Source organism: Oxyura jamaicensis, chromosome 6 (genome assembly GCF_011077185.1).
Source record: "Oxyura jamaicensis isolate SHBP4307 breed ruddy duck chromosome 6, BPBGC_Ojam_1.0, whole genome shotgun sequence".
Taxonomy (NCBI): Eukaryota; Metazoa; Chordata; class Aves; order Anseriformes; family Anatidae; genus Oxyura; species Oxyura jamaicensis.
This window is the reverse complement of record NC_048898.1, coordinates 25636602-25661461: the sequence shown is the minus strand read 5'-3', so window position 1 is coordinate 25661461 and position 24860 is coordinate 25636602. Positions and strand designations below refer to the sequence as shown.

General features: G+C 37.6%; 1 protein-coding gene across 1 annotated transcript; it reads right to left on the bottom strand.

Annotated features, from left to right (window-relative positions):
- Positions 1-405: 405 nt before the first annotated feature.
- On the bottom strand, positions 406-24179 carry SMC3 (structural maintenance of chromosomes 3). Its single transcript, XM_035330370.1, has 29 exons — positions 24012-24179; positions 21141-21216; positions 19584-19622; positions 18267-18334; positions 18032-18103; positions 17782-17861; positions 17128-17206; positions 15681-15798; positions 15392-15567; positions 15131-15211; positions 14633-14797; positions 14183-14304; positions 13542-13755; positions 11906-12009; positions 11586-11685; positions 10957-11117; positions 9636-9777; positions 8277-8427; positions 7255-7407; positions 5733-5884; positions 5356-5514; positions 4883-4990; positions 4353-4461; positions 3474-3721; positions 3116-3328; positions 2267-2458; positions 1924-2101; positions 1255-1361; positions 406-956 (listed from the first exon to the last, which is right to left on the bottom strand). The coding sequence occupies exons 1-29, from the start codon at positions 24024-24026 to the stop codon at positions 885-887; spliced, it is 3654 nt and encodes a 1217-aa protein (XP_035186261.1). The 5' UTR covers positions 24027-24179; the 3' UTR covers positions 406-884.
- Between the last annotated feature and the right edge of the window lie 681 nt (positions 24180-24860).

Here is a 24860-nt window from a genome sequence, read left to right as displayed (position 1 = left end):
TGGTAATTTTAAATAAGAAATACATGGCTCACAGAAAAGCCTCAAGTTTTCCAGAACAGCACAGCAAGTTATACAACAACCCTTTGTCAGAAGTCTCTTGGTTTGATTTGGGACTGACAGGCTAGCTCAGGTTATGCTGGTCCTTCAGGTTGACAGAATGTGGAAGAACTGTTACAGGGATGAAAGAATGGGGTGGAGCAGTGTCTTGGTATTATTCTAGGGTCTTTTCAGACTTCAATATCTTCTGATACTGAGCTTTTTCAGTTCAATAACCAGAACACTATGAATTTGAACAAAGATCAGGGGTGAGTTTCTGCTGGCACTTGCAGTGTGAAGAAAATGGAAGAAGTACAGATCACCTGAAAAAAAGGTTTTGGCTTGTACTTCTGAAATGAACAGCTCCAATATGACCAACAGTATTTACTTTGTCTCAGCAGAATTCTATGAAGACAGACGACATACACCATACACTTGGCATACAAGTTACAGCAATAAAACCCATCATTTTAATTGAAGGCATTAAAAAAAACAGGTGAGGCAGTATAAATGATAAAGTTATACTTAGGAAGGAAGAGCTAGCACTTTCTAGAAAGCTTTAAAACAGCAACAGCCACTTTACAAAAGATTTCAGGGAAGAGAAAGTTTTGTAAACTACAGGTACTGTATAAAGGTAACATTAACAATTATCTTATAAAATACAGCAACAGGGACAAAATGGATACTCTAGCTCCTTTGAAACTAAGCCTTCTGGGGTCTTGGTTAAAACGTATGTTCAAAAACTGTTTTAAACAAGGACTAAATGCTTCATATTTTTAATTTACAGTTCCGTGGCATAAACATCGCACTATACACATCTTCCAAACAAGCAGTAAATACAATTTTGTTTAACCATGCGTGGTGTCATCTTCTACAAAGTCTTTGGCCATTTCTGCTGTGATCACATCAATATGACTAACCTGGTGGAACAAGAAGAAATACAATTATAAGTAGCTGCCTACAGAATAAAACAGCCTTATTTACAAAAGCTTCAGTCGACTCAGCAATAAGCTTACAATGAATTTATAGTCTCCTTTTAAAGAGAAGAGACGATTGCAGATATTTAAACTTGGAAGGAGAAAACTCCAACACTAGACTGTAATATTTCAGTGTTGCATTTCTAGTTATTAGACAGATTCCCTTCCAACTCTTTTGGTAATGCACAAATGCAAGGGTTAGTAGCATTCTCAGTAAACACCGTAACTAAAAATTGTTTACCTTGTTTCTGAATTTTACACCATAGAACTTGTCAGCTGACTCCAGCAGTTCAGGCCTAAAAGTTGTTGTAATAAACTGAGCGTGTTCAGCGAGTTCCATAATCATATCTAAAAAAGAACATAAGATTCTTTATTAAATGTCATATTTCTACTAAAGTAGGGTATGTCTTAATACGAGACAAGCAGAAGGTTGCTATTCCTTATTTAAAATGAATATTTGGTTAACATGAAAAACAGTCAAGAAAGGACCAATGCCAAATTTAAGTATTATCATTAATTCCAGTCTTAACTCTGATAGATTCAACCATTCAGCAAGAACCACTGGGTATCAAACTTTATAATAGAAAACAGATAAAGCACATTTCCAAATTAAAGTGGTGAGCTAGAAGTTCACTTTTCAAGCTACTTTATTTCAAAACCAGGACTATTTCTACCATGCTAAAGCATAGTAAGGAGACTCTTTAGAAGCTGTAATGCCATTACAGAGCTTCTACCCAAAACCTGAGTCCACAAAGTTTTGGAAAGCACAAAGTTAAATTCTAATGTGCTGGGATATTTGAAAGTGTGCCTTCGTGATTAAAGCAGCTCTCACCTGAGATAGCAAGTATTAGAAGACAGATTAATGTGTCATTTCAAACTCACAAAAGATGAGTGCAAGGTAGATAGTTACCTGAAACAGCTTTTCTGTGCTGAGCATCCAGGGCTTGGTCAATTTCATCAAACAAGTAAAATGGAGCTGGATCACATTTCTGGATAGCAAATATCAAGGCTAGAGCTACTAAGGATTTCTGTCCACCTGAAAGTTGCTGCATTTCTCTCATTTCACCCTGCTTCCCTGTGAACGATACCTAGAGGAAAACAATGCAACAGGAAGAGGATTTCAAAATACTAAACCACACTATCACTTGCTATTATACTGAACAAACAGCACTAATTATTACTTTTTTTTTAAATGGGGAAAGTGTCATTTAAAAGAATACTCACACTATTGAAACACAAATACTTCTCCTTACCCTTATGCCAACTCCAGTGAACTGGTCTACAGATGGAACGCTGCTCTGTGATCCAGATCCCCTTTCACTCTCCGTACTGCCTTCGCCTTCATCCTGGGACTGACTGCCTTCCACATCTCCTTTCTTCATCACTAATGTGGCCTTGCCACCAGGGACTAACTTCTGGAATACTTCACTGAAATTTTTTGACACCTTCAAGGAGACATTCGTTTTTATATCATGAAATCAAGTGCAAACAACAGCTGTTTTTACATGCGCTCTCACACTATTTGTTTAAAAAATTGGAAGATCCACATTCAAACTTAAGCACTAGTTAACAGGACACAACACTTGGTCTAAAAACATGGCCTAAGCCAACTGCTTTTGTAGTACAACATTTTTCACCATTTTTCCCTTCAACAAAATGGTAGAATTCAAATGGAAAACCCCCAAAGCTGTTTGATAAGTGATTTACTTCAGTAAGCTTTAGATAAGATGTCAGTTAGGCAAATGATGTGTAGGAAAAGCCTTCACACACTTTGCACTTATGATCCTTTAATAGCGTTAGGAAAGGTTTCACTAAAATCTAGAGAATGCATCACCAGACCTTCCCCAGCAAGGGCCGTACACAGTGAACAGAAAGGAAGCATTTAAAAAGTTTAAAAAGCAGCTAGAATGTCAACAGTCAACACGAGCAGCTACTTAAAATGCCAGCTTTTTGCTTTTTTCAGCATTAAACCCACAAAACAAGTTACACGATGCTGTCTTCTATTACTACGTAACAGCCACACTTTGTGTATGTTTCTTCTCATATAGCTATGGGGACTATTTGATTTCAACTAGTTTCTACTACAGTTGTCATTTTGTTACCTGTTTGAAAGTCAGCTGAATAGCCTCATATTTCCTAAGCTCTAGCACATTCATCAGCTCCATGATGGATTTGTAGCCCCTGTCCAGTTCCTCTTGTCTTTTTATCAGTTTTTCCTTCTGCTCTGAGAAATTTACAAACTGGTCTAAAGCTTTTTTATTAACATGACTGTACTTCTTCAGTTCTGTATTGCACTGCTCCAGCTTGCGGAATAACTGTGTATAGAAAAACAGTAACAAAGTTATTTGCAATTCTAGCCACATTTGACACTCAAGATGTAGGTGAAACTAGTATTTTCCATCAGTATATTTTTTGCCTTTTCCCCCCCCTCAATAGCATGAAACCAACCACATTTCTTACCTGCTTTAAACTTAGAGTCTGATATTTTTCAAAAGCCTCCTGTGGAAGTGAACCCAGTTCTCGGATTTTCTTCATGCATTCTTCCTTCTTCTTGAGGAGCATGCCTTGCCTGTTAGTCATTTTTTCAAGTTCTTTTGTGTCATGGTTAATGGCATCCATATGCTCCTTTTCCATGTTCTTCCAGCGCTCCATGCTCTTTTGCAGCTCTTTAATTCCTGCTTCTGTTTTATCAATTGAATTATCCAGATCTGAGATATTGGGGAAAAGCACAAAGTGGTAAGTCTACATAAAATCCACATAAATCTCTGCATAAAATCCGCAATTACCCATCCAACAGTTTATGAAAAAGAAACAATTTAAAGAAAGATCTATTATGAAATGAACAGAAAATTAACTTCAAGACAAAAAGGCAAGATTCCCTCTTCTCTTCCACCGTAAGTATATAGCTTAAAAACAAAGATTGTCATTGTTAAAAGTCTAGAAATTCTAGACAAGCAAAAATGAGCATGAACCTCACAGATACTATTTCCCATTTGATAGTAACTTAGTTTTAGACTGATAAGGCAAAATTCAAAAATAACTGTACAAAATCATGACTTGTACAAAGGTTGCCTCATAAGCACTACACCCTGGAGCCAAAATTCTGTTATCACTAACACCTACTTGTTGGTATTACAGTGTGCAATTGCAGACACTCTCACTTGTTTGATTTGCACAAAATGTTGCTTCATTTATCTTTAGAATCATGTTCCAAAAAGTCTGTTGCACATTATGCAATTACTATAGCATACTCAAAATTTATCATTACTTCTCATATTACAATATGTATGAACTTTCAAAACACTGGAGATTTTTCTTTGAGTAAGCAGTGTTACTAACCATCTGACCGTGCCAGTGTATCTTTCACTCGTTTGTTGATAGCCTCAAGTTCTGATGTTGTGGCTGTAAGAACTGTGCCTCCTTCTGTTTCTCGTAGTTCATTCAGTTCCTATAGAACAAAGTAAATGCCATCAAGCTTCCACATTGGAAGAGAACAGAAGTGTAAACCAGATAACCAGCTTATCTTCCACTATTCTACATGTAGCTCAAAATATTTTAGTACCATTTTAGAGAATAGTTAATTCTTTATACTTCAATCAAATCATCATTATGATAGCTCTGTTCTATATATACTGTGCCTACACATATGCAGTATATATAGACAGGATTTTTTTGGTGAGTATCTCACATGTTCCTCAAATAGTATGATGAGATTTAAGTAAAACACACAACTCAGCTTGGATTAAGGGTAGCAAGAAATACTGCCGATTACAGAGAAAGATGAATACATACTTGTCAAATCATTAATATATCGAAGCTCTGGTAATAAAAAATAGACTGCAAAGATGCACTGAAAACAAAATCCTTACTTGTTCCACTTGGTCTAAGCGTTTTCTCAGATTTTCATTGAGATATGTTTCAACTCTTGTGATAATGCCTTCTAGTTTAATCCTCTCATTCAAAAGCTGTCTGTTTTCCTGTAAAAAAAAGGAAGTATATTCATTGTCTCAACTGACTCTTAATTAATTTTCCCCTTGTTAAAAATTAAAATAAACCCCTTCTTCACAGAATTCTGCATATGAGAATATTGCACATCTCTGGATTCTCACTCTAATTTTAGCAGGTAGAAATAATCAAAACTGTATGTTGTAAAATTCACCCAGCATTTAAGAAAATCATATAAATATACTTAGCAGATGAGAGAACTCCAGATGTACCAACCCCCACCTGGCAGAATACTACTCATTCAGCACTAGTGACTTTTCACACAAAAGGACCAAAATAAGTTTTTACTGGGAAGGTACCACAGTCAATGACAAGACATTTTCATTTCTCCTCTTACTTGCTGTAGTTGTCGAATTTCATCATTAAGAGCATCCACACGTTTCTGATCTTCAAGACTGAGTTGAGACAACAAATCGGTCCCCAGTTCTGCTTTTAGTGATTCTCTAGTTGATTCCATAGCGTGTAAACTTGCTTCCAAGCTCTGTAAGCTGCGTTGCTATGGAACAGGCATTAGACAGAATAATTCCTCAGAGCAGCCCACAAATTTATGAACTTTACTTTTCTATTTATGTAAATATTTACTGTGACTGATCTCTAATCATCTTTTCATATTTCAATTATGAAGTTAACCAGAAAGGAATGCAAATTTATCAATCACATCAATGAAACAGTAATACAAAAACTATAATGACATTCAGTATTATCTTCCTGTACCTTAGGCATAAATGTCTTTTCAGACTGTTGCCTCTTCTCCTTCAGCATTTTCATTTCTGACAAAATACTGTCTCGAGAGGCTTTGAACTTTCTCTGCTGCGTTTCAATTTGCTGCATTTGGTTCATTAGCTGGTCAATTTCATTATTAATCCATACTGTGGGCTAAGGAAAATTCCATCTTAAAGGCATTTCATATCTACTAATAACTTTAGTTTTTACTCCCTTTGCCATATTCATCTGAACTCACAAAAGAAATCAAAATATTCAGTTGCACAGAATAAATCAAGAACTATCAGCAAAAATATCTTCATGACCATTATCAACACCAAGAACAAAGCGTAAGGCTTGATTTTCACGTTACTTTTCCAGCACAGCACTCAGAATATAGACACATTTAAACTTGTAAGAAAAACCTTGGATCTTGCAAAATATATAACTATAGATATAACAATGCAATTAACCCGTACTCAAATCTGAGGCAAAGAGTAATTTTTATGCTAACTGTCATACAGGTCAAAAAGGACTTAATGACCTCAATAACAGAAAATTGCATAAACCACTTCTGCCCCCAAATTCTAGATACTAGACCTCAAGATGATGCTACAGCATTAAAGAGCTTCCAGAAAAAGGTGACAGCTATTTGATTTTTCATACAAAGAGGCTAAATGACCAGGACTGTCAAACAACTCTCAGCTTGATTATAGTATAGTGCTCTCCACCACCATCCCCAGCATACGCTGGCTATGTAATGTATGTAATTCAGGACACAAGTACTAAAAATATAGCACAAGTCTGAAGAGGCAGTGAAGGTTACTACAGGTAACAAGAATACCTGGTTATAGTAGTTACTGTAACAAACAAGTAGAAAGCATCATAGTGTTTAACCTCATCTCTAAGCTTGAAAGACCAAGACCAAACATTAACGGTGACCTATTTACAAAGCTCCCTTGTTCTGAAGCCTACAGCGACCAGCCTCTCAGAAGCAAAATATTGGACAATATGCATTACAGGCACTCTGCATCAAATCCACATGTGCTCCTATTTTCTTCAAAGCAAGCAAGGTAAAGTCCTGATTGTATTAAGGTCAGTTAGTATTACTGAGTCACGGATGACAGCTTAGAAGCACTCAATGCTTCAATTACTATGTTTCAGTTATATTTCCCTAGTACAGAAATGTTATCAACAGCAGTTGTATAAAAAACTATTTCTTAACTATTTGCATCGATTTAATGATTAGTTTAAAAAAATGCAATTCTGAAATGAAAATAATGTACTTTAGAATCTGTTATTTTCACTGGTGATACCAATTTCCACATGCAGGGTTTCTGTTTGTTTCTACTTTGACTTTTGTTATTAAAATCCATACAATAACACAGAGAACCAGGCTGCACAAGCAGTCATACCAAATGCCACCACTAATGCGTAACATTTACAAAAGTCAATCTGTTTCTCATCCATTACTGCAACTGCAAAATGAAAGCAGTCATCACACAACCTTTCCCAAGAAAAAAAGAAAGGATATTTTCAATGTTTCTACGCAAGTTTTCATTGAGTTTTGCTTCAAGTTCACCAAGTTCTTCTTCTGCCTTTCTAACATCTTTTTGCAATTCTAGCCGAGACTTTCTTGTGTCATAATAACCTCCAGTCAAAGCACCACGATGGCTGACTTGATCACCTAAACAACATAACAGAATGAGACTATAAATTGCACATCATGTATTCTCCATAATATTTAGAGTTTTTATAATACAACTTTGCAGAAAAACTGGAACATTTCAACCAACCTGAAGAAATGCTGCATTAGTGTCATGCATCAGTGTCACAGATCACATTAGTTAAAAATAAATATATAAAGCATTTATTATAAGTTAAACGTGTGTTTTTGTATTCAACTGAAAGTATTTCATTCCTCAAGACCAATAGATTGCTATTACTGCCTTTTTAAAAAAGGCTAACGCTTAAAATTAAAAAAGAAACTATGCAGCTTACAAGAAAGTGTTTCTATAAGGAGAAAATGTAAATGCCTAGAACTACCAGCTTTAAAAGTCTTAGACTTATGGGCAGGGGAGACAAACAATACGAGTCCATGGAATCTGCCCTCCAGGAGTAGGCAATTACCAAGAGGTATAAATAATTTTAGAGAACATAACATGCACCTGGCATGTGGAATAGTCCACCTTGCACTTAACAGTAATTAAAACCATGCATTCACACCCTCAAAGCTATTTCAAGTTGGTGGAATACACCAGAAATATTCCAGGGAACACATGCCTGCTACACTTGAAAGAAGATGCCTATAAACCTAACCTGCTTTGCAATTCTCGGGATGGAAATACATAGCTACTAACTTTTAGATCATAAGATAATTCAGGGACTTGTGAAGATATTCTGTATTTTTAGTACTCTGCCAAGTGCAGCCTTGTATATCTCAGTCAGGTATATTATTTAAAACAACCTTATTTCAACAACACTAATAGACCATGCTTAATGAACCTCAACACTTGCATTTTTCCAATAAGTAATTTATAAAATTGCAACATTTACCTTCCAGAGTAATACAGTCCATGGTGAAAGCTCTGGCCAGCTGGGTAGATACTTCCATGCTACGGCAAATTAGAGTCTTTCCAAATACATGTTTGAAAGCTTTGTCAAATCTTGGATTGTATCTCAGTTTACTGATCATAGGAATGGCATCCTGAAATTACAGTGATTTTAATGAGAAGAGTGTAGTAATATAAATATGGCAAGCATATTGCAACTAATTAAACACATTTCAAAAGAGCCCTAGAAACAAAAGCTACATCATGAGTAAAAATGCAATACAATCTGCCTTATAACACTACTCTTTAAAGTTAAGTGTATCTCTAAATCACTGAAGATGAACATTTGTCTTCACAGATTTCTAGAATGAAGACTTCTGGAGCTCTGCATATCATGATATAGAGAACTGTCAAACCCCGAACTCAAAGCACAATATTGTGAATGATTGTTTTGGAAATAGGTAACAGGATGACATACTGACTGAACATTCAAGACAAACACCGTATAGAAATCAAGTGCAAGATTTTGCAATTTTAGTCTTCAACAGCTGGGCTCGAGCATTAAGTCAACTATGAGTCTGCTGGGAATCTCATCTAAGTATTAAATTACTACAGAAACAAGTTTAATATGTATCATTTATTGGCAACAAAAAAATCCTACTCCAAAAAGAGACCTTTCTGTAGGGAACAAATTACAAACATTAATAGTTAATTATTACTAATAAAGTCCTCCCAAAATAAACACACTAGAAATCTGATTGCTTTGTTTGCTTTTTCCTACATTTATCCAAGGAAAAAATGAAAGTAGCAATTTTTAAATAACTCACTCTACCATGATTATTGTAGGAAGTCATTGTATTTAAATAATTAATTCACTAAGTTTTGAATATGAGCATATCATTTCTTGAAATATGTTTGAGCTACTTTTTAAATAGTTGTCACTGAAGATTTTTTTTTTTTAATATAAAAGGACAATTCATTTCAAATAACTTTGAGAAAGTATCCACGGCTGTGACAGGACACGATCATTCTATTCACCTTTCATCCATGGCAGGCTTTCAGATTAAAGAATTAAAATTTAATAGTCTGTGCAATTAGTTGTCAGGTTATAGGAAAACTCTTCCTTTAATTAACACCTATGTACTCAGAAAGTGAAGTTCAACTTTGAAGAAGAAATACCTGGTAAAAAACAGTGTTTTGCTATCAAAGGGTTTTCAATATTGGGAAGTGATACATTAGTTGCAGTATTTAATTGCAAACATTCAACAGCAAAGAATATAATGGACAACAGGCACACACAGTTCAAACAACAAAGGCTTGTATTTACAGAAAAAATAGAGGAAGGCTCACAATGAACACTCACATTAGTTTCAGGATAAGCAGTATCTCGAACATCCAGCTTGTTCAAAGGGAGGAAAGTAACTTCTCCAGGAAGGTTCATTTTGTTAAATTCCATTAAGATTTTTGTACTGACTTCATCAGAATCCACAATGTGATAAAACAACCTAATTTACAAGTCCAAGAAACAAGCAAAAGTATTATGGTGCTAGAAGCACAAATATATTTATTTGTATGTGAACATTAAGCATGCAGGTAATGTCACATATCACTAACTGTACAGCCACACTGCATTTGCTCCAGTTCATTTTTGTGCCTTAAGATTAAGTAAGCAGATGGTATTAGTCTTATTAGAACAAGATCACTGAAGATTTTTACATTCTACTATTCAGTCACAAAAGCAGCTCACTACATGCACAGTTTCAACGTGTACACAGCCTTTTTTGGTCCAACTGTTAGCCTCCATCCTCCATACCACTTCAACTCACCCACTGTTCAGCTTTCTTTGCATGAGTTTACAGAGTTTGTCTCAACCCTCAGTACACAAACATGAGAAAAGACGACTACATCTATAACCCTGTGCATGACAGACTAGCATCAGAAGGACTGAAATGTGATCTCTCCTTTGCAAGTTGAATTAGTTTGCTTATTATTGCTTTTTTCCAAACCACAGGTGACAAAAGGATTCAGGAAGAGCCATGAAGTACTTTAAAAAATAAAAACTTTCACATACACAGGTGTTTCAGATGAGGGGCAGCATTTCAAATTTTTGAACAAGTGTTAGCATGAACTGGACCAGGGACTGATTACATACACAAAAAGAGACTAATTAATTCAGAACTTCAGATGGTGCCAATGGACACTCCTGGAATATATTACTTAAAGACTCATTGAACACACCTTTTTTTCCGGTGTCTAAACTGGCAACTGCTCCTTCAAAGCTATGCTAGAAAATCGCATGGGCAAGGATAAGTGAAATAACTCCTATCGTCATCAGTGAAACATCAGTATTACTTACTGTAGAATGTTCTACCATAGACAGCTTCTGGAAAGTTTCTGGAGCATGGGTCTTGGGCCTTGCCTCCCTGCTCCCCCCAGGCCCCTTCCCACCCTGGAACAAGTTTAAGAGAGGCTAGGACCAAGTTTTTAAAACAGGAAGAGCTCTTCTTAGTTCCTTTTTGAAGTTTTAATGATGCTACCTAACAGTGTTTGACAAGAGGAGGACCAAAGCTCGAGATTACAAGGAGAGCAAAAAAAAAAATAATTAAAAAATAGCAGGAAGGAGTACCAGATTTGACTGCAACACTGCAGCTGCATCTATGTAAGTAACACTGAAGAGTAATTACCTGTTCCCCGCAGTAACTTCAACACAAGTATAGAAAGCTGGTTCACATTCAAAGTTGTTCATCACAATGCCGTGATAGCCATTTAGAACATGCTGGTTTATGCCTTTTCGGCGGAAGTGCTCCAAAACCTTGTTGATGCTGTCTATACCATTCAAAATGGCCTGTTAAAGCATAATTCATTATTGCACTGCAATTATAAATGCTAGAAAACACATCCATTTTATCTTCAACTTCTAGAAAGAGGTAACCTTTCTCAAACTCCTGCTAATCAGGAGTTGCTGCTTTAAAGTAAGATACCTAAATAGTTAAGCATACCAACCACATACATCTTAGGGTCTGTTTCTCTTTTTTTTTTTAAAGAAAAAACATATCACAAGTATTGAGAAGTATTCCATTTCTACCTGGTCTCCTCACCTCTCCTCTATTATCTTAAGCTTACAAAACTAATTTCAAAATACTTCTAGAGCTAGAAATATTTTAAAAACTCAGCCTACATATACAATTTATCCATCTTAGTTACTTGGTTATTCTTACCATCATAGCTATCTTTAGGAAATTACTCTGACTTTTCTTTCCCATCAGAATGGGAAAGAAAAGCTTCCACATGGAATTATCACAAGGCATCTTACCTTTCCTGTTGCTGCTCTGAGAAGCTGCTGTTTCTTTTCTAAGTCCTCCCGCTTTGCAGCAAGAGCTTGTTGCTCTGCATTCTCCTCTCTCCATAGATAACTGCATACATAAAGCATAAGTATTTTAAAGGTGAATAAAATCTATTATTTTTCTGTATTTTTTTTTTTAATCTAAAGACTGCTAATTGAATGGGAAGGCTAAGTGCAGAAGTTCAGACATGGCTATACTTAAAAACATACCTACATGCCATGTTAATAACTACACAGTTGGGGTCCTTCACATTAAGTGAGGTTCAGACATATTTCAATTAATTACTAACTTTCTTTCGCTCTGTAGTTCATCCTTTTTATTTTTCACTTCATAGTACTTTCTGTCCAGTTCTTCAACACGAGCCTTCACTTCATTAAGATCCTGGTCCAGTTTCTAACACAAAGAAAAGATCACTATGAAACTACAGCTCTTTTCAGGTAAAATTCCACCCCCATCCCCCATCAAATTCAATACTAAGAATTACTATTTAGAATTCAGAAACAATTCTTACAAAGCTTTTCACAAAATACATAGTTACAAACTATAAAAGCACTAAGAATAAAAGCATCTTTGGCAGGAAGGAAGCAGTAGCAAGTTGAAGTGATCAGACTGCAAAGGAGGCACAGCTCACTAGGTCACTGTAAGAAACTATATCAAAATAGTAACTATCATAAACAACCAGTGTGCCATGTTCTGAAGTAACACGTCTGATAAGAACATACACACCAGTCTTGTGTATCATGCCATACTGCTATTAGTCCAAATTTTAGCCTGCTTTCCAGCAGTATTTGCGCTTTATCACAGCTGCTATCAAAAGCATGCTGTTGAAGCAAATGCACGGACCTCTCCCCTTCCTCATTGTAACACCTGCCATTCTCAAAGCAGCTCGGGGCTAGCATTCAGATTACATTTTCAGTTATCTACATCCAGGAGGACCAGCTACTCTCTCAAGTAACAGAAGTTTTTCCAACCCAACTTTGCAAGTTCCCCATGGAGTTTCACCCAAGACACCTTATGTAACTCCTTTACCTTAAGCATAAATCAACCTTCCTTCAGGAGAAGAAAGGTGAGATATTTTAATTAAAGGAATCAAATTTAACATTTTCAGTTCTATCTAATAATTCCTATCGAGCCATACAACAACATCACAGTCCGTGGTAAATGTTACTTGTTTCAAAAATCAACTCAGAATCATTACTTACGCTACATGGGTGAGGCCTACATCAGCTATTTTACCAGAACACCATTCTTTTTAAATTGCATTCCTAGATTTTTTCCCCAGACTGATCCTTGATTTCAGTAGATATATTACACAAAGACAACAAATGTTGTCCATCAGCACACGCAGGGTAACAGCATTAGCTCTTCTACCCTAAGTGAAAGATTACCCCAAGTTTTACTCCTACAGCTCCTAGCAAAAGTGATGTTTTTGGAGTGCACTGCTGTATGTGAAGTTAGAGCTGTTTCTGAATGCACGGGAACTAAAATCTAAAAGTTATGCAAATAATACTGAAAGCTTAACCTTCTGCCACTGATAGGGATCCAACCGCTAACCAGCTGCAGTTGTGGTACAAAGGTAAAGAAAGCATTGGCAGCAGAGTTTGAAAGATACTGTTCTCTTGCCTTCCCTGAAGAGAGGGAAAGCACCCAACATTCACCTCTATAAAAACATAACAAATTGTTATCCACATGGAATGGCCACATTCATCATAAACAAGGGCAAAGCAGATTATGTCTCTTTCAGAAAAACTTAGTCCAAACACCTTTTTGGAAAAAAAACAACAACAACAAAAAAGTAAATATAAACAAAGTTTGAGGCAGTGTTGAGGGGATTTCAGAGTTTATCTGCAGGCATTTCCAAAAACAGATTTTTTAAAAGACTACACCCCATCAGAAAATCCTGTATTCATTATAGTTATACTTACACTATACTGTTCCAAATTTTTCTCCTTATTTGCCTCTGTATCCTCCAAATCCTTGTGTATAGCTGCAATCTGCCGCTTCTTGTCATTGATGGCTTGATCTAGAGACTTCAGTTCTTTCTTTATCCACTTATCCCTTTCTTCTTTGGATGTGAACTGGCTTCCCCGACCTTGTTTTGCATAAAGATCTGTTCTTTCCTGCGTAGCCTGTGCAAGTCTATTTTGAGAAGAGGAACACATGCTGTATTATGAAGAACTCTTGAATATATGAAGAAAAAGCACTGAGAATTACCATAAGAAATTTCCAGAACTGTCAAACCATGCTCTAAAGATTAAGCACCAAATCAGTAACAAAAAGAGAAGGATCACACTATAAACAATAAAACCACCCAAAAAAACTTCATAAACAGTAAGCCCATAAAATTCCACAAAATGGTGAAGACTGAAAATTAAGTTCACTGAATACTCACTTCCCCCAACCTTAACACCCAACACTAAAGGAGGCTTATTTACAGGAGGACATACAGACACCCCTTTCTGAAATACTAAGTACAACTCTGAACATATCACACACGTGGCTGTTCTGCTAGTTATCTTGGTTCTTTCTAAAATGCTTTGAGTTCCCATTATAGAGCACCACAGACCTAGCAATTCCTCTCTCTTCTTTTTCTTTTACACTGTTGAATTTTGGCTCCGTTTCTGCTAGTTCTTTCTGTTTCTCCTCAATTTTCTCAAGAAGCTTTTGCCTCTCTTTTAACAGTCTTTTCTGAAAGTGAAACAAAGCGTATTTAAAGTGAGGTAGTATCAAACACTCTGTATCATTAGAAAAATATGTAATACTGAAGAATACTTCAAGCAATGGAGTTTTACAGTCTTACAATTATCTGATACTACATTGTTTCAACGCTTAAGTGAATTCAGTTACAATTAGGACTAAGACATGCCAAAAACTTAAGATACCTGTTCTGCAAAGCTTACAGAGTAATGAAAAGCTACAGCTGAAAAACAAAACTTAGAATTTAGAGCTGAAATGTCTTCAAGGTACAGATATACTACCTTGCACCAACCACCTTTTATCACTCATAGTTACGTACCCTTTGTTCACTGTTGCCAGCTAATTCATCCTGCAGGTCTTTAGCCTTAAGCTCTAGTTTAGTCCTCTGTTTAATCTGCTCCTGTCTTTCAGCACTAAGTTGTTCTTTCTCTTCTTTCATTGCAGAAATCTTTGTCTTCAGCTCACGAACTTGCCGTTCTATTTCCTATGCAAATTTAAGTATGCAGAATTTTAAACACTGTATGCACATTTTAGTATCTAAGTCACGAGCATTACGTAGATCAAGATACACCAAGAAATACAATAAATTACTCCCATTTCCAGGCAGGATGAACGCATAGGTTAGAAATTAACTTTTAATTTTATTGGTTCAAGCTCTGAGCGTAAGAGCTCTTTTCATTTGGAGTCAAATAACTCTGGAGTCTGTGTCTAAATTCAGACTTAGATAAAATGTTCACATACAAGAAAAATACACACAATAAAAATAAAGCAATCTAACAGAAAGGAAAAAGACATCCCTCATTTTAAGTATTTTTACCTCCATTTTATCTCTAGCATCTTGCTGTGCATCTCTCAGCTGCCTGGACTTCTCTCCACTTGTCTCTCTTTTGGCAGAAAGCTGCAGAGAAAGTAGCTTAATTATCAAAACTGTTTTAGTAAACTTCTGGTTTCATAAAGACAAGCATAATTTGCTTAATTAGCAAAGGACATGGACAGGATTTTATTGAGGAACATAAGTAGGTATCAGCAAAAAGCAAAACAGCTCACATTAAATTTTGTAATAGAGAATATATTTTACCTCATCAAGCTTAGCTCGGGTTTCATTAAGCTCCTGATTATAAATTGTATATTCTAATGCTCTCCTCATTTTATCCCATTTCTGGTACTGAGCCAACTCTTCTTTCTCCTCCTCAAGGGTATGAAGTCGTTCTTCAATGTATTTCAACAACTCATTGATCTTCTCTCGCTTACCCTCTTTAGAAAACACAAGACAGAAGTTCAGTTAAACACTTCATCCTCCTCCAGTGATTGACTATTTGTCAGCAGTTATGAGAACAAAGGAGAACCAGTGTCCAGAAGATTTTTACCTGTTTCTTTCATTAGTGAAATACTCTCTTCTTTACGTTCATCATACACTCTGGTACCAGCTACTTCTCTTAGTAACTTCAGTCTTTGAGAGTCAGGAGCTGTGGCCATCTGGTTGATCTGAAAATTCAAGATCTGTAATTTCAATATCCTGCTCTAGAGATATGGCTTAGTACAACAGATCAAAGATTGTACTTTGTTTTTTTGCTGTGCCTGCTTGCATAAGGTTTTGGGAAGATCTCTACCATGCTGCTTTCCTTAAAAGGAAATTACTTCAGAATTGCTAGTATCCCGTTTGTAATTCATTTTGTTATTTTTCAAATGCTACCAGTTCTTAATAGAACTCAGGAGCTCCTATGTTATGTAAACCACAAAAACTTTTACCACCTCAAAAACATATTTAGAAGAGCTAAAGTTCGGGCCACCTTTATTCCTGCTACTAAATCAGCTAGTTTAAGCACCTCCATAAAAAAACACACTAAAAACATTACACTTAAAACAGGAAGGGGGAGAGGCTGTTAAATGTTAAAACAATTCAGTTCAAGGAACACTCATTACAGCCAAAACACACAAAGCTAAGGTAGAACTCATTTTCCTTTAATACAGTTTGAGAAGTTGCATTATTTCAAAAGTAGTTAACTGTTTCCAATTTGCATTATGCTAAAATCTAATACTAGTATTTTGACTTTGTGCTTGCTCTAAGTGTCACAGGCACCAATCTCCACTACAAAACAGCGATTTTCCAGCGGAAGGCTATCATTTTTTTAAAATATACATTCAGCCGTGTTGAAGGATTTGTTACTAAACATTTGAGAGGCTGTACTGGGTCAGCGTTTTTGCCATCCAGTCTTCCTCAAAGTCTCCTGTATTCCCCTTTTGAGTAGGCTTTTCAGTAATCTCTTGGAGCTGGATATAATCAGTGTCTCCATCAAGTCCCACTGATATGAGCCATTAGAAGTCATTCCTGTCCTTTGTCTCTAGATCTGATATTCTTTGCTACACTCTTGGGTCCTGAAAGACATCTAATCTGGGTGCCATTAACACAGGTCACACTGTGAGCCCTTTCCAGTTCCAAACATTTCCATTCATCCACTATTCATAGTGGTTTTAGCTTAATAAACAGTTTTCTACAGTCAGCATCTCATCTTGAAGCCCGGAAATGCATTAATTTAAACCAAAATAGTCATATGAATTAAGTTTATTTTGCATGCAATTGCAAAGGTGATTGTATCATTTCTAAATATCAACATTAACTGCATTAAAGCATTTTTTTTAATTTTAAAGTCAACATGCACTACTCCAACACCTGCAATGATGCATCTACAAGAATTGTTTCAAACTAAAACAGATTTAAGTTTTGGTTTACTGCTGTAATAACTAACATTTGCCAACCAGGATACATAGTATTTTTGATAGTAATTTCTTTCACTTTCTGAAAACGAATCTTACCTTTCCTTGTTTGACAATATAGTACGGGTTACTGCGAGAAAATCCAGCACTTTCCAGAAGATTCATTACATCATTTTTCCTGAAACATTATTGTGAATTTATTAAAAACACAGCAAAAGTGACAGTGAAGTATCACAACAATGTATCACATACTATGATCACTGTATGCAATGCATGCTCTTTTCAAAAAACTGTAAGATAATACCTAATTCTAAAGTGAAATAGGGAAAGAAAAGGAAACCAGCTAAAATCCTACAGCTTTGGAAAAAAAGATGAAGAAACAAACACCTCGCAGCACAGAGGTGGCAAATACAGGTATGTATCATACAGAAGGATAAGAAACAACCTTAAGTCTAGTGGCTCTTATTTTAAAAAAATAAGAAAAAGACAGGCCTGAAAAATACTATATAAGCAGTTAAACAGGATATTAATGAACGGATTAAAATGTAATTCAAAGAAGTCTGCTGTCTATTACACAAGGACTGATGTCCTTAATGTCAAACTACTAGTACTCTGTATTACACAACTAAATCAGTATTGCTCATAGAACTCATGAGAAATTGTTTCAGACTAGAGATCCAAGTGTTTACTATGACTATGTAATTTTACAGAAATACTGCTCAGCTCATTCAGCTAAGGAAAAGTACCACCTACGTCACCATTTTCTTGTCTAAGAAATATTGGTCCTTCTTGGCTCCAATGACTCTGCGAAGTGAGACTTCCTCTTTATCAATCTTAAGAAAAGAAAGACAAGTAAATTTAACTGTTTGCAGTAGGTATAACTAATCCAAATGTTTACTGCACTTTTTACAGGAAAAAATCAAAAGCAGCTCCCATACTATTTTTAATAATACTGAGAACTGGAGTCCAAAATAATCATCTATTTCTGAAGCATTTGACTTACCGGTAATCTGTTGTCTGAATTGTCAAATATAATTTCCACAAAAGCTGAAATAACACGAGGGCCCGTACCTTCCTACAAAAGGAGAGCATCTATGTAAGTTCCTGTATATATATTTTTAGTTCTGAAAATCTTGGATAGATATCCACAGGCATGCATTAACTACCAATATATAAATAGCATTTATATATATATAATGCATTTGTTCTGATGTCTTATTATCATACACCTCACTTACATGCAACAAAGCCAACCTCTGCTCTGGGCGAAGATGACTGAACTCATCACTGAGGACAAACTGAATTGCTGTAATAAAAAAAACAGAGGATTTGTTCTGTCCTTTAGAGAGAGATGCAGCAGTTCCTAATGTAAAACAAACCATTGTGCATTAGTGTCATACCACTACTACTATCTTGGTGTTCTTTTCACAAAAAAAAAAAAAAACCTTAACACTCAGCCTGCTGTACACTAGAATTTCTCAGAAGAAATTTAATTGTCGCCATCATACTAGTTCATTGCATAAGCAATTAACAATGCTGAACGACCTAGGATTCACATGCTTTTCTCTACAAATACATAGTACACAAGCCTGGGTAAAAACACTAAACTGCAAATATTACAATCAGTTTTCAAGGTGGTGATGCTTAGAAGCATTTTCCTCCCGTAAATACTTTTTTGCCATTTAAAAAAAATCTTAGAAGACTCTTAAGAGAAACTGAATAGTGATGATAAACCTGAAGGTAACTAGTAAGTGCATTAAGATCTTTCTTTTCATCACTGTCATATAATGATCTATCTGCTGGTACCATAAAGGCTGGTCAAAGAAACTCTCTAAGATTCAATTTGGAGTTTTAGAAAGCAGGCCTTTTTAAATTGTGGCGCCGGATGCATGGGGGATCGCTCTACCTGAACTGTCCAGGCTACAGGGGTTATATAATCAATCAAAACATACATATCAGGTTTCCGAGAAATAATTCTCACATTCATACTATTTCCCATAATTTATTAAAATATGGAAACGTTCCTGACATATGCGCATGTTTCCACTGGTGGTCGTCAGCAGTCTTCCTCACTATGTTTGCTGCTTGAACCCAGTTCTTGTGCTCGCTCCAACCATCTCCTTCTTTCTTGTCTTGTTGTTCCAACTTAGCCATGTATACTAAACTAAGTCATTGACGTATCCAAAGATGTACCTTGAGTTCCGCACCTATTCTTTACAGGCACATCCTCCGGGCCTAGGTTATCTTGCCCTCTTCTCTTCCCCTGTCCTGTGTTACAATTATGTATGGCTTTACAGATAAGGCTGATCTCCTTTAGTAAGGTAGCATTAAACATAAAAAGTTTCTAGTCTTCTTTCTAACTGAACACAGTAAAATATTTCAAATTTTGTTCTGTTATTCTGTCAGGGAGAGAACCATATGTCCTTCTGACTCGCTATCATGCCACTCCTTGTTAAGGAAGAACATATGGTAAACCAATTTATGGAAAAAGAAAAAAACACAAACACCCTTGTATCACCACCATCCCAATGATATTACATAAAGTTCATCCTTACCATAAAAGAAGTTGCTTTTTCCAGATCCATTTCTTCCCACTGAAGATTAAAACACAAAGTTTATTACTACAAACTGAAATCAATTAACGTGGCAACATATGTTAAATTTTGCACATAAAAATTCAAGAACAGAACCCAAACAAAACAGAAATCTCAAGGGAATGAGATAAATTTAGTAGATGGATCACTTTGTTACTCTCTACAAACAGGACTGAGCAATCCTTTCCCCATTCAAATGACAAATTACAACACTATTCTATACAAGTAGAATAATGGTTAAACCAATCCTATGTAACCCCATCCTTTTATTTTTTTAATACTGGTTTCCTGGTGGAATCAACCAGTAGATGCTGGTCCCAACATCAATCTTTTATATTTAACAAGAAAAATTACATTCTTGCACACTCAGGTTGACTTGGGTTGGGTTAGGCATTCCCCACTTGCTAATTCAGCAACATTTTGTTTTTAAAAGATTGGAAGTACCATTTATATTTCAAAGCAAAAGTTTCAAACACATTCTGAAGTGCTTTAGCAAGGGTCAGTATCGGCATCTACTGTATCAACTTCAAAACCACTCGCCTTCCAGCAACAAGCATCCTAGGCTTTTCATCCCTTCCTGCCTGCATGACCTCTGCATTAACTACCACACTGCCTCCAAAGCCCTCTGGATTCACCTCTTCCACAAAATTATTTGCCTTTTTTTTTTTTTTTTTTTTTTTTAAGTCAAGCAATAGTGAAGAGCTAGATTCTCCAGCACTCCTCCCCCCCTTTTTTTTAAGAAAAAACTTCATCCTATCTGAATTAAGTTTTAGCTCCTGCTGAAGTAACATTACTTAATACAACACGCTATTCAAGTCATATCTAGTTTACCAGTTCTCAGAGCAAAGCCTACCTACTACATTTCTATGTCCAAAATTAACTTTTTTATTGGGTCAGCAGAATCAAAGTTGCTGCACAATCACTAAATTCAGTAAAAATGAGAAAGCAGGAGCAGACGTCCATGTACAAAAATAGGAAGAGACATGAGAATCGAGCAGAACAACATGCTCTTAAATTAGATACTATATAAAAAAAACATTTTGAAGCTTGCGTCACACTTTTTGAAGATCCACGTTGCAGAAATTCAACCATCCAAAGCTGGAAAAAAGATTATCTTTACTGTTTTTTCTCTTCAGCAGTTTATGGTAGCTAGTGTGCTTGCTTAAAAATTATCACACATACACACAAAAAAAGTATCCCATACAAGGTCTCTGCTCTTGGTCCTAGCAAATACAGCCTTTACAAGAGGACTGTATATGCCTGAATGAACGATTCACTCAGTTACTAAAGACCTATACTGTTGCCACAGCAAAAACTGAATGCTTGAATTCTTTGCTGTAAATTGAACCCTCCTTGTGACAGACTACAGATAAATGTAAACAAGTTTCCAATACAGAAAATATAAATAAATTAATCAAGGTGGGAAGAATATTTAAAACTGTTAGGGACTAATTTGATCATCATCTGAAACAGCAGTACAACTTGAGTTAATGTTAGAAGAGAGGCATCAGAACTTACCAATGACATTATGCTTTGAGCTGAATGGATCCACAATGGTTTGGTCCCTGTAGCTTCGGAAGCCTTGAATGATTACCTAACGAGAAAAATGAGAGACTTACTTCTGTTCTTAAGGACTTTTAAAACTACAAGATTTCAGAATGTTTACATCAATATTGATAATACACTTGATTCCTCTCCCTTTCCCTGGCCTCCCCTTTAACTTTCCAGCTCCAGATCAGCATCTTGCAACAGAAGACTTGTCCCTCACCTAAATATTACTTTATGATGTAGGAAAAAAAAAACCTGTCCCTAGGAGATGCTGGCACCTATCTAGGTCAAAGCGCAGCAAATAAAAGAGTTCTAAGAGTATTTTTGTAACAGTCTGAAACTACACAAGAAAATGTATTTGGATCAAATATCACATACAGGAAAGAAACCCCCAGCATATCAAGTACTTATTGTACCAGGGCCAGATTTACAGTTAATTTTATAACACTATCCACATACAGCATAAGAACTCTACCTGCAAGTTCTTCAAGTACGGGAATTAGAGACTGTAAACACTATATCGGATTCTCCCTATTTCATACGCAAGACAGTCTTATCTTTGTTTTATTGTGCCTAAAGACAGAAAAGTAAAACAAAGAAGTCTTGGTTCTGGGTAATTCACTTCCTAAATAAACATATACGACCTACACAACCAATTTAGCCAGGGAGCTACACAGCAAGCAGGGATCTAGAAGCACATTAAATTTCAACCATTCTAGTAGTGATTTGAGTTTGTCAGTCCAGATATACACAGTGCAGTGTCAGCATCTCTACTTCGATCCCCCATAGCAGCAAAACTGATCCAGCTTCCAGCACAACTCAGCATTAATTAACCCTTCCCAAACATCAAAAGCTGTGCTAGAAGACTATACGCAGGCTTTCTTCTGCTCAATAAGACATCAGAAAGACACCAAACACCTGAAAAGTTTTGACACTTGCTGATCTTTTAGCAATAACCTTTACAGAAGAACCAGAACTGACATTTAATCTCTTATGCCTTTCCCCCAGCTTTTTCCCACCAGAAGCAAGATATTGTTAAAAACAATGCCATCGATGTTTCATCATCATAACTAATACAAAGGAGGAATTAGTTGTTGGGAAGACAGCAGGATATGTTAGAAGGTATTTCTCAACAGTGTAACTGCTGCAGTTTAGAAAGCAAAGTGAAATTTTGTACATGCATTGCATTCAGATCTAAATCTGAAGTAGCTGCATTGGAAGCAACTAAGGATTTCAGAATTTAATGGATCAAACTACAGAAAGCAAGTTGAAGACGATGTACTAGGTGAAGACTTCCCAATCACAGCATCTGTTAACATGGGACCCAACCCCTCACCCTACGAAAACCAGTCCATCCCATCTACCGAACAGGACATTTTCACAAGAGTAAGCTCTGCCTTATGGCTTTCAACAAGGAAAGCAGCCACAGAAAATCCTATTCAGATCTGGGCCCGGTCTAGGCCAAAGCAACTACATTCACTCATTCTGGTTTATAACTAAAAATAAAATTAAAAGTTTGTAAATGATGTTGCTTACCAGTTCACCAAACTTCAGGGAAAAACAGAATGAGCAAAAGTTTGGTCTCTAGTATTTTTCCAGCTTCTCCTATACTACCATAAAAATGCCCCAACTGGAATAATTCATCTTTATTCTCATAAAAACTTGAAAGCCTCTACAAAGAGCTAAAAACCACCCATCATTATTTCTTGGACGTTACTACAGAGGTACAAACTTTTCCCACCCACATACCCAGGCAACACTTCAAATACAGGTGGGCTCTGAATATCATTTTCCCCTACTACACAGCTTTTTTTCTAGATAGCTTCTCACTTTATCCACCCTACACATCCTGAAGTCTCAGAACTTCCTCACTGCCTTGCATAGCCTCACTTTGAGACCTCAATCACTTGAATCTTTAGAGCCAATGATGTTGGGAAGCAGTAAGATAAGGGTTATTGGCAAAGTCACCCCTCAATGGCTTCACACTCAACACGTTGTTATACATCTCTTCTATGGCTGCTAGGACACTTGCTAACAGGCCACCTAAAATTCTCCCTCCCAATGAAATTCCTTTCCCCTGCTTTGACTTAACTTGGACTTCTTACTACAACTCTAGGTACTTTCACTACTGTTTACTTCTTTGCAGTTTAAGTCTGTAGAACAAGAATTCTTATTCAAAGTCTTTAAAACAACGTGTATCATATACCTAGTGTTCATTTAAAAAAATGTTAATTTAAATGAATATATATACAGATAGATAGATACGTATAGTAGCAGTAAGTAATCGGCCAAAAAAGTCAACCATGATATGCAACGTTACGTATTAGTGCAGGTATCTACCAACTACAGTAACCTTAGCTGTAACCATAACCTTACAAAGTAGAAAAGGTACACGTGAGAACGTTCTTGTTATCTGAACTTTAGCTGCAGATGGCTCTTCAAGGCTGATGCACACAGGTAAAGTGGTCCATGCCCGGGGGTCCAGGGCTCCTCCCCAGTTCAAGGAGTAACTATTGTTCCTCCCAGGGGAAGGGGCAGAGAAGCACTTGGAATTCAGCCACATTTTCTCAGTGCACCCACAGCAGATTTTAAAAAATAAAGAGCTAATGGCTGAAGGACTCCTGACAGCCTTTCGTGTCCGTGCCCGGGGTGGGTGCAAGCCCACGGCCCGAGGCCGCCCGCAGGGCCGGCACACCGATGCTGCCCGGCCGCAGGGTCCCCAAGGAGCCCTCAGGCCGGTCCCGGGCCCAGCCCGTCCCCGGCACCGAGCGAAGCGGCAAGGGTAGAGCCCGCAGCGCCCGAGCCAGGCCCTGGCGGGCGTTTTGAACGCCACAGCCTTACCTGCTTGATGTACATGGCCGCGGAGGGTGCGGGAGGCGCCCGCCCGGCTGCCCACACCGCCTCGAACCGGCACAAGCGCCCGGCGCCTCCCCGCACCGCCGCCGCCCCTCAGCCCCCAGCCGCCCCTCTGCGCGTAGCGCCCCGCTCCCCGCACACAAACAAAATGGCGGCGGGGCCTCCCCCGGCCCGGCCCGGCGCGAACCACTGGGCACCAGAGGAAGGGGGTGAGAGGGGAGGGGAGCGCTCCGCTGGGCGGCCGAAGAAGGGACCGCGCAAGGCACACCGAAAGAACAGCTTTTAAATCCTACATAAATATCTTCTTGGCCTTTTAAGTGCTTTATGGCGGAGAAGGAGTCCGATACCGTCCCCCTCACCCTAAGGGTCTCCCCCGGAGAGTTGGGAAAAATGGTTCCTCTCGCCGGGGGGCGGGTTGGGCGCCAAAGGCAAGTGTGAGCGAGCGGCCGAGCGCGGCACGGCGGGGGGGGGGGGGGGGGCTGCGGGGGAGGCGCCTGAAGGGGGGACTGGGGCCAAGGCCAAGTGTCCGCACAAGGCGTAAAATAAATGCTTGAGCTTCAGCCGCGCCTTGTTATCCAAACACCTCACACACCATCCCACCCAAACCTCGGCACCCCCCGCAGGGAGCTTTGCCCGTTTTCCCGTTGTTGCCACTCACTTTTTTCACCCCGTGCCCCCAGGGAGCTGTGAGCCCGCAGCGGTGGCATGGCTGCCCCAAGAGACGGCAGCTTCAGCTCCCTCGGAGCCGCGGAATTCCTGTGCTCGTCCTCTTCACGCTAATAAAAATCATTTAAGCCGGACGGCCTGGTTCCTGCCTCTCCCAGAGCAATAGGA

What these genes read in the sequence shown, in the direction of transcription:
- SMC3 (XM_035330370.1), bottom strand. An exon ending in ATGCTAGAGATAAAATGGAG is followed by an intron (nt 14,798 to 15,130) that starts GTAAAAATACTT and finishes AAATTTGCATAG; the next exon opens with GAAATAGAACGGCAAGTTCG. An exon ending in GAAGTTACTGCGGGGAACAG is followed by an intron (nt 9,778 to 10,956) that starts GTAATTACTCTT and finishes CTTGTAAATTAG; the next exon opens with GTTGTTTTATCACATTGTGG.